The sequence below is a fragment of the Macrotis lagotis genome, chromosome 3 (assembly GCF_037893015.1).
Source record: "Macrotis lagotis isolate mMagLag1 chromosome 3, bilby.v1.9.chrom.fasta, whole genome shotgun sequence".
NCBI lineage: Eukaryota > Metazoa > Chordata > Mammalia > Peramelemorphia > Peramelidae > Macrotis > Macrotis lagotis.
Window position 1 is genome coordinate 38,471,531 of NC_133660.1, and position 11,022 is coordinate 38,482,552.

The 11,022-nt window shown below is 37.5% G+C and overlaps 1 protein-coding gene across 4 annotated transcripts in view; it reads left to right on the plus strand.

The window, feature by feature from the left end:
- TMEM150C (transmembrane protein 150C) overlaps positions 1-11,022 on the plus strand; it is a 78,387-nt gene that overhangs the window by 10,446 nt on the left and 56,919 nt on the right. The window contains exons 2-3 of one of the 4 annotated variants that reach the window (XM_074228524.1): positions 534-643; positions 6,508-6,580. In XM_074228524.1, coding sequence (XP_074084625.1) covers positions 578-643; positions 6,508-6,580 — 139 coding nt within the window. In that variant the 5' untranslated portion in view covers positions 534-577. Of the gene's footprint in view, positions 1-533; positions 644-6,505; positions 6,581-11,022 lie in introns of those variants that run through there. The other 3 variants (XM_074228527.1, XM_074228525.1, XM_074228528.1) reach the window with 3 other exon arrangements.

Below are 11,022 nucleotides of genomic sequence, written 5' to 3' on the forward strand. Positions count from 1 at the left end.
TGCCAACATTTTCTGTGATTGTGGGCTGTCTTTTGTGAGGTGAGCAACATTCAGTAGTCTGGCTCCTGAGCAAGAACTGAAAGGGCATATAAAAGACCTTGAATTCCCTTCTGGGAGTTGGCCTTGCTCTTGGACTTCCAATCCTTACTGCCTAGAGCTTCCAGGCTCTGGAACATCCAACCATTCCTATGTTCTCCCAATCTAGGTCATCCCTGTGTAAGACCTCTCTCACTGATGTGTTACTCCTGGAGCCTTCATTTTGACTTCCTCCAATCTGGACTTTGTGGTTAATGAAATTCCAAGAGACAGAGTCCCAGGTCTGATTAATCAATTTATTAATTAGGCAACAAATAATCAATAAATTCAGGTCAATGGTCTCTCTGTGACAAAATCCCAAAGGGACAATTCCAGACCACTTTAAATCTAAGTCTTTTTCTTCTGTCATCACTGGGCCCTCCAATGTTTGGTGGACATTTAAAGAGGAGGCAGGCTGAGTTCCCAACTCCTCCTGATTCTTGTCTTTCTTTTCAAAGAGGCCCAAAGCCATCATGGGGTGAAGTCTTGACTCATTTGTGAAATGGCACAAAGTCCATCGGCCTCATCAAAGTTCAGTGGCAAGACAAAAGTCAAGACAACTGGAGAGGTAGGTACTCAACCTTATCACAAAAATCCCTAACCACTTAACCAGTATTGTCACAATTTTTTTATAAGTGATATCTAAATAATTTCAGATGAAATTTCCTTTACTGTAAACAAACCTGGAAGGTTCTAGTTTCTGAAATGACAGTACTTCAGATTATGACAACACATGAATAGCAGCTGATAGAATAACAAAATAGTCTTCAAACTTTTTTCATTTTTTTCTACTATACCTACTGACAAAGATTTATCACCTAGAATGGGGGATGTATATGATTGGATGAGTAGTTGCAAGTTGTGGAACTTTGACTGAATGTCGTTGTTACGTAACACTAACATGGGAATGACCCTACATCTAAGAGGTCAAGGTCACCAATTATATCCAGACCAATACCCATTTCCTGGGTTAAGGCAGTTCTGGAAGAGGCAGTGAGAAGGGTGTCTGTACAACATTTTTCTCACTATAATAAAAAAAATATCCATGTCATCATTCTCTTAATATCATGGTCTTCTTCGATTAGGAAGGACACATTCATCATCATCACTCTTTTCTTTTATCAGTGCAATTTATAACTACAACCAGATTAAAAGAGAAGCTACTTCTCTAACAGCATATATGTGTGTGTGTGTGTGTGTGTGTGTGTGTGTGTGTGTGTGTGTTTACAAATTTCACTATAAGAAAATTTAGAATCATGATAATAATTAGATGCATGAAACATTGATCTATATCCAAATTACTGTACATAGAAAATAATTCAACCTATCACACATCTCTTCAATATAGCTAAACAAATTTAGGCAGAACTTGTTTCCTTACCCCAGGCAACTGGATGGTGAAGTAGATAGAGTTCCCGATCATAGAGTCAGGAAGACTCATCTTCTTGCTTTAAATCTGCCCTTAGACACTTACTAGTGACCATGAGCAAGACACATTACTCTCTTTGCCTCAGTTTCCTCATCTGTAAAATGAGTTGGAGAAGGAAATGGAAAACCATTTCAGTATCTGCCAAGGAAACCCCAAATGGGGTCATGGAGAATCAGACAGACCGAAAAATGACTGAACAGCAACATAACAACACTTCCTTAACATAAACAGATTTGTAATGTGAGCTGATTTTGAAACTCTCTTTCATGTTAGCTAGGTGTGAAGCCAGCATTTTTCACCTCTGAATCATGGAGCTCTCGGTTTCAGCATTATAGAATGTATACCTATCAGCTACAGAGTTAAAATACACTGAAAATCTAGATAATCTCAAACATCCCATAAGATAAAAAGACAAAAAAAATTTTGAACCCATTATTATAATCCTAATGAAATAAAACATATTTCATAATAGTAGCTTTCAGATAACTCTCTAACCACTGAATATAACTTAATAGAATCCAAATTATAGAAGTTATTTTTCTAACTAGGTTGGTATTACCAAGTTTCAAATTCTAAGTTTGCACTTTTATATTAACAATAGTAGGAAACACATATACAATTAGACCAATTTAGATTCACAGTTGTTCTTATTAGGTTGGTCTTAAAGTATGCTGGGCTAAGTATTCTAAGTCATTCCTGCTCAATTTTCGTATTCTAGTATTCTAGGTGAAAAACTGCTATTTGTCCCAGGCAGAGAGCTCTAAGGAGCTAGGACAAGTGTTAGCAGGGCACCTTTTCCTCAGGTCAAAATCCTTGAGAGTTTTAATGGAGTCAAATAAAATTCTCAGTTTGCAGGTAAAAGAAAACACTTAGGGTTCTATATAATACTTACAATTACCACAAAACAGAGTTAAGCATGGAATCAGGAGGACCTGAATTCAAATTTGACCCTAGACACATATTAGCTGGGTGACCCTGAGTAAGTCACTGGACCCTCTTTGCCTCTATTTCCTCATCTATCAAATGAGCTACAGAAGGAAATGGCAAATGATTCCAGTATCAAGAAAACCCCAAATGAGGTCACAAAGAGATCAATATCAGTGAAACAGCTGAACAAAAATCCTTCATTTTCAAAGAAGACCAATGACATCACAGGATGATGTCTTGACTCCAGAATGAATTGGATTTAAATGAGGTAGAATTGCACCAAGTCTTCAACCTCACTGTTTTAAAAAGTCCAATGGCAGGACAAAAGTGAGGACAACTGGCAATGGACAGGCATGTGTTGGATGACCTTGGTGTCTTTGATGTCTGACAAGCTATAGGCCCTCCACAGCACCTGCTTTGGCCACCCTCATGGCTGTTGGAACAAATTGTTCTCATTCACATGCTTGGGGTCATCATCCCCCTGAATCACCTGTCAGCTATCCTCAACCTGGTTTAGCCTATCTGCTAAAATGGTGTAGATGCTGTACCACAGGCAAGAGTTGGGTACAGGTGAACACCAAAGGTAGATGAGCAGCTCTGAAAAGGGCTCAGCAAGCCCTCAAAACAGAGGAGCTAATCCTCCTTCAACATCCCATACACCCCACAATCATCCTACTAGGGAAGCCCCATTAAAACCACATTTAGTTTCAGAATATATTTTGACCAAATCAAATCTGGATTTCAAATCCATTGACAACACGTGAAAATCTCAAAAATTTTCTGGAAGAGCTTCAAGATTAAGAACTCATTGGCAGGAGTACCTGGGTTCAAATCCAGTCTCAGACACTTAATAATTACCTAGCTGTGTGGCCTTGGGCAAGCCACTTAACCCCATTTGCCTTGCAACAACAAAAAAAAAAAACCTATAAAAAAAACTCATTGGTATTACCTAGCTCATTCTTTTTTTTAATTTATTTTTTAATTTAAGGCAATGGGATTAGGTGACTTGCCCAAGGTCACACAGCTAGACAATTATTATATGTCTGAGACTGTATTTGAACTCAGGTCCTCCTGACTCCAGGGACTGTGCTCTATACAGTACACCACCTAGCCACCCTCTACCTAGCTCATTCTTTTTTTTTTAGTTTTTGCAAGACAATGGGGTTAAGTGGCTTACCCAAGGCCACGCAGCTAGGTAATTATTAAGTGTCTGAGGTCACATTTGAACCCAGGTACTCCTGACTCCAGGGCCAGTGCTCTATCCCTCTATCCACTGCACCACCTAGCCGCCCCATACCTAGCTCATTCTTAAAGACATATGTTAACATTTCCAATTCCCTATAATTTCCCCCTATTTACCTTGAAAGAGTCATCATCCTCACCCAATTACTTGCAAGACTTTTGCTTTATCTCCTACTTTGATGCCTAAGAACTTCAAGCTGAATATCATAAAGAACAGCCAATAACGTTTCCCATATCTTTGTTATAACTAATCAAAAGAACTTTCCTAAAAATTCTTTTTCAACATACTTAAACTTTCTCCCTTCTCTGTCTCTATCTCTGTTTCTGTCTCTGACTGTTTCAGTGTCTCTCTTCACACACACACACACACACACACACACACACACACACACACTTCTTTGTGTGTGTGTATGTGTGTGTGTGTGTATGTAAATTTGGATGTATATCCCTTCCACATCATGATGGTTAGGGGTATAGAACCCCTCAAATCCGAAAAATTTGCATAAAAAATTTTGGCCCTCCCTTCAAACCAAGAGAAGAAGTTTGAATTTTTTTTTCTTTTTCTATTATGGGTTTTTAAAATCTGAGTTGCTATTATATAATACAATACATATATTTATGTATTTAAGAGTTTCTAAACTTTTTCTGTGTTGATCTGCCAATCTTCTTATGTCTTCTGTGTCTTCCACAAAACTTTTCCAAAATTCCCATTTAATTTCTTATGATGATCCTTAATACATAAAAACTATTTTTAAAAAGAGATAGAGATATATACCCATATACAGACACAGATACACACAGATACACACACACACACACACACACACACAGACCTCTCAAAAAGCCATTAAGATGCACTTAATAATTACAAAAGTTTTTAGTTCATTACCTTTCAAAGCGGGAGGCCTGTAATGGCTGATACTCCGGATGAAGCTCAGTATGGGGGGGGGGGGGGGCTGGGATGAAGGGGGAAGTTCTGAATTATCTCAGCCTAGTTAACAGCTTACCAAAAATCACAACAAAATAAAATGAAAGCTGGACTGTCCAATCAAAGTTGGCTACAACCTTCACAAGCATTTTTCCAAATTAAAATGTGTTTATACCCTTCTTTTACTGTTTGCTTAATCTTCATTTTTCAGAATATGGATAGAATTAATATTCTGTAATTTCCTAATCAAGTGAGTTGCATTTTCAAATTCTGGACATTTCATATTCAAATAGTTCTTACAATTGTAGCATACATGTTCAACTTTAATGGCTAATACTCTAAATTGGTGGTATTTAAGGACACTATGGAGAAACCTTCAACAAAGTTTATCTTAAAGGACAAGAAACTTACTTTTGCAATTTAAATACATTGTCCTGATGTTAGTTGTTAGATGGGCAGCTGGAGGAACAGAATATCATGGTAGTTCCAGATTTGCAATGGAGAATTTATCCCCAAGATTAGTTTAATAGCTCTCTGGGCATAAGTTCAGATTGCTCTCCAAAATGGTTGTATCATTTCACAATTCCACCAATAAAGAATTAGTGATCCAATTTTTCCACATCCTCTCCAACATTTACCACTTTCCCCTTCTATCATTCTAGCCGATCTGGTAGATATAAAATAACTCATGGAAACCATATTTAGGACTTTATTTAGAAAGATGCAGAGGTTCCCCTGTTAACCCCCCAAAATTTAAATTTTAAATTTAAATGTGTCCCCAACCTTAAGGCTAACATGAGTTTATGTAGACATGAGATTAGGACCTCAGATTCTTTTATTTTTTAGGATTTTTTTTTGCAAGGCAATGGGGTTAAGTGGCTTGCCCAAGGCCACACAACTAGGTAATTATTAAGTGTCTGAGGTCAAATTTGAACTCAGGTCCTCCTAACTCCAGGGCTGGTGCTCTATCCACTGCACCACCTAGCCGCCCCCAGGACCTCAGATTCTGAGGGAATGAAAAAACACTTCTCTGAAATCAATAAGTTTCATGCATGTCCAATTCACTTTTTTTTTTTTAAGATTTTTGCAAGGCAATGGGGTTAAGTGGCTTGCCCAAGACCACACAGCTAGGTAATTAAGTGTCTGAGATCAGATTTGAACTCAGGTCTTCCTGACTCCAGGGCTGGTGCTCTATCCACTGTGCCACCTAGCTGCCACTCCAATTTACTTCTTTAAATAATCTTACCTTATTCATGAACCAGGAAAGGGTTAACATTTTAAATTCTTTCTGGCAGCCAAGAAACTAGTCTGCTCCCAAGATTTAAATTGAACATCATCAACCCTGGAGTTAGGAAGACTTGAGTTTAAATCTGGCCTCAGACATTTAATACTTATTTAGCTGTGTGACCTTGGGCAAGTAATTTAACCCCATTGCCTTGCCAAAAAAAAATCACCTACAAATGAGTTTAGGGACCCAATTAAACTTGGATTTATAAACTTTAAGAATTCCGGATAATTTTCTAATTAATTTTAGTCTTAGAAGCAGGAAAAAAAAATAACCTCTAGTTGCTTTCTTTTCACAATCCTTTTCAGTCGTCAATTGGTATTTATTCTATTCTATATATTCTAAGTTCTATTACTATCTTTTTGATAGAAAATGTAGTTACTTGTTTTCTAAAATTGGTGGAAAGGGTGGGTGAAGGGAGTACCTGGAGAGAAGTAGGGGCTAGGATTTTGAGGTTTGGGAAAAAGAAACTGTCAACATACACAGCTCTTGGTGCATTCCTCCTCCTTAAGGGATCCTACTGATGCTATTTCCTTTCTTATTTCTGGGGCCCTGTTTTTTTTCTTTCTATAATTTTGGGTAATATGACCCTTTCATTATTCCTCCCCTCACCCCCTGCAGTGGAAACATTCCCATGGATCTTCAGGTGTTGACCTTGCCTGCCTTGCCTCTATCAGTGCCCCTGAGACAACAGGTAAGAGGCCCAATCTTCCTCCAATTCCTGTCCCTCCTGTTACTCCTTTTTTTCCCTGTCTTTCCTTTACTTCATAGAAAGTTTATAAAGCCACAAATTGGAGGTGCTCAGTGGGCATATAATGCCAACCAGAATATCAATTATAGAAACCTGTTTATTTTTCAGACTGTGATTATTTAACAAATGGGTACAAATGATAACTGCATCTAGAGGGTTAATTGGGTCAAAACCAACATCTTGCCTAGCTCTTTTGCACATTCTTTCATAGAAGTGATCAGGATCCTCACTCTCTTCTTGCATTATCTACCCCAAAACTTGTTCTAGGTTACTAGACATACTGTTCCAACATTGGGATCTGCAGGCAAAGATTATCTGGCCTTCTGTAATTATCAGTATTGCTGTAGATCTAGCATGGATTCTGTAAAAGCCAATTGGAGACATCACAAATGGGGATGCCGCAAATGGGGACTGCTCCTCTTACATGTTGCTTCTATGACAGCTTGTCTTTCCCCTGGGGAGAGCAGAGTTAGCATTAAATCGGTTGCATCTTCCCAAGAAGGATTATAACATTTAAATGTAACATTAAGATGATCTGGGATTCTCATCAAATCTGGGAGGGGAGGTATTACTCTTCAGGTAGAGTTCAGAGCAACAAAACGGTCTGTGACATCTAATGAAAAGTTATACTACCTGATTTTTTTATTTTCTGTTTTCCGTCTCAGGTTTTTTTTTAATTTTTAATTTTTTTATTATTTGTTAGGGGTTCTTTCAAGGAAACCTCTTTTGCTGTGCTATTTTCACTGTGCTTAATTTCCATAATATATGATCTATATATTATATATATAGACACATATACATATCTATTTATATATTCTTAAACACAACCTAAGCCTAAAACTTTCAGTTTAATTTCTAACTCAATTTTTTGAATAGCCAATAGAGATAGGTGTTGGAGAATGTCCTAAAAGTTCAACTGAGGGACCCTGTGATTTAATATGGTGAGAGGTGATTAATTAATCCCAGTTGAGACATAAGTGATATATCATACAAAAATTAAAGGCATAGAACATATAAAAACCTGGGGAGGGGGCAGAGAGAGAAAAAAGATAAAGGGCTCCTTTGCCTTCCATGAATGAGTTCATAATACCTTTTTCACTCAGTTGGAGGTATGGTTGTCAAGAAATTCTATCCTCTGTTCAGGAAAAAAAAAAGTAAAGCAAAGGAAAACTAAGCCAGAAGTAACCTTTCCTTTAAAGCCCAGTCACTTGGATCACTAGATGTGACCTAAGACCATACTATAACAAACTTCCCAGGTGTATTAATTTTTAAGTTTTGCTTTATTTTATGAGCCAGAGGGCTTATTTATTAATCTAGAGAAATAATCAAAGCAAATCACTACAAGACTGTCTGGCTTGGAATATTATCATCATCTCCCAGATCAATGACAAAATATTGGGGCGTGCCAATGCCCCCTTCACACACACAAATAGTGCTTACATTCTGGTAGGAATATAGAATTTTCCTCAGTTGTTCAAGCAAATAAGAAACTTTCACTCCGTTGAGTGCTTAAAAATTAGTAATCTTCAGGGCGGGTAGGTGGCGCAGTGGATAAAGCACTGGCCCTGAAGTCAGGAGTACCTGGGTTCAAGTCTGGTCTCAGACACTTAATAATTACCTAGATGTATGGCCTTGGGCAAGCCACTTAACCCCATTGCCTTGCAAAAAAAAAAACCAAACAAACCAAAAAACCTAAAAAAAAATTAGTAACGTTCGTCTCATCATATTCTCAGGAGCTACTCTCCTATGGACAATTATTTCCATGAAGGCCACCCATAGAGAGCAAATTAAAAAAATTTTAATCTAAACTTAATTATTTACAAGTTCAAAAGCTTATTTTATTCATCTATTATTTTTACTAAAGAGAAAGTTTTCTCTTGGAAAATTGAGGGAATGCTGATCACCTGGGCAATAACTGAACAAGCTACAGCATATAAATAGGAATACACTGATTTCAGAAAAGCTTGAAAAGACTTGAATGAACTGATACTAAGTGAACATTGTTCACACTAACAGCAACATTGTGACTTGATCAACTATGATCCATGCAACCCCACTTGGCAGTTCAGTGATCAAGGACAATCTTGAGATACCTGTTAAAGAAAATGTCATTCATATCTGCAGGGAAAAAAATAATAACTATGGATTCTGAATGCAGAGCAAAGCATTCTATTTTTCACTTTTTAAAAACTTCCTTTATTTTTTTCTTTCTTATCCCCCCCCCTTAATTCTAGTTCTTCTTTCCCTGTTTAACTCAATTTTACATGTACCATCCTTATCAGATTGCTGCCATGGGGAGGGGGGGGGTAGAAGGGAAGTTGATGGAAAAAGGGGGAATTCAAAAGCCTGCAAAAAGATGAAAAGGTGTTTTTCTTTACCTCTGCTCCACCGAAACAAAAGAAAACATTTTAATATATTTGAACATAAAACACATCCTTCATAAATAAGGTTGGCAACAAGTATCTTACAATTATCATTGTGGTATACTAGATGTCTTCAACTACCAGTCTATAGAACCATAAAGACAAAGACATGGAACTCCTAAGAAATTTTTACCCTAAACCTGCAGTTAGAACTGTGAAATTTTAGATGAAGAGGAGAACCATATCCCAGCCCAAAGTCCTTCAGGCAAAGGCTTCCTTCCAAGTGAGAAATTTCACCAGTGGGCACTCAAAAAAAGGAAGAAGGGTTTTTTCTAGGAGCCTTGAACAAGGCCAGCCTTTCTTCCTCAAAATCCCACCGATACCACCACAAATTGTGGTGAATGAAATTTCAGGAGACAGTTCCAGATATAACTAATGAATTTATTAATCAGATTAGCAAATAATAAATCAAGGATAGTGGTCTCTTTTGGTGGCCAAAGACCTCAGATGAAAATCCTGGGTCACCTTAAATCTTCTGAGAGAGTATCATTGGGAGCTCTCTTTGCCCTATCCCCCCAACCTAAGAGAAAGGCAACCCTGATTGTTGATCTTTAAATGAGGAGGTGAGCTAAGAACTCTCAACTCCACATAATTACTTCAGTGTTATGTGGAAAAGGGAGGGAGAGTCAGCTGAAAAAATGTAGCCTGGTCATGGGATTTAGCAGCCTCAATCAATCTTGGTAAGGGGAAAAACCAGCCACTCAGGATCTCTCTGGCTTAGTTTCTCTTTTGTAGGCTTAATTGCCCAACATTGATTAGAAGAGTCACTTCTAGCAGCTCAAGTTGGCTTCTGTTTATGAGATACTATCCCTAACTGGTTATTGTACAGGTAAAAGTCTTGAGACCTGAACATTCCTCAGCTAAAATGGGACAGGTTTCTTTTGAGCTAAGAGATGGAGGTTTTAATGGAAAAGGGAATACTATAGATTAACATTAATAATCAAATTGTACAGCATTAAAATTTATTTTTCTCAGTTTTAAAACCATATCAATAGTACAAGAACCTTCATCTCTTCAGTGTATTTTTCATCTCCCTTTTGATGTCTGTTGTTTCCCTCATTAGGATACAATGGGTAGGGACTGTTTCGGTTTTGCTTTTATCTGTGTATCCCCAGCATTTAAAACATTGCCTGGGACATAGTAAAGACTGGATAAATGATTTTTTTTTCTTTCTTTCCGTCCTTCCCCTAAGAGCAACTCAATTTTTTTTCTTCCCAGCTTCATATGAGTGAGAAGGGTGAACTTCTATGGATATCCAAGTCGGGGAGGAGCCATAGCGTCTCTCTTACCCAGAACCATCATGATTATATGAACTCATGGCAGGGTTCTTTTGGCTCTGTGGGATCAAACCTTTCTTTTTCATAGACTGAATATTAAGAGTTTGTGAGATCTGAAAGGTCAGATGAGTGACCAACCACAGGTTCAGCAGAAATGGAATGCATATCAATGTTTAGAATCCCTAAGAAAAACCTGATTGACCCAAACCATCATTAAAGCTGAGATGTAAGGGAGAGATTCATCCAAAGTTTATGCTGCCTTCTGAAGTGAATTTAGAGGAGTGAAGGCTTTGTAATTGATTTCCTTAAATTGGAACCCACTCTCCCAAGGAACCAAGAGGGTATGGGGAGAATTCCTATCTAGTGCAGTTGATGTCCAAACTTCTTTTTTTAATTTAGATTTATTTATTATTCCAATTACATACAAAGTTAGTTTTCAACAATCATTTTTGGTAAGATTTTGAATTCCTCTTTCCTTTCCCTTCTCCCCTCCCTTTGACAGTAAGTAATCTAAGTTTTATATATGTATAACTATGTTAAGCCAATTTCTATATGTTATGTTGTGAAAAGATGTCTATTCTTCTGTTCTTACTATATCTCCTTAGTTATCCCTTTATAAAATGAATTTATGTCTATGGGTCAAAAGATAGTGGAGCACTCATCTATGGGTAAATCAATAACTTAA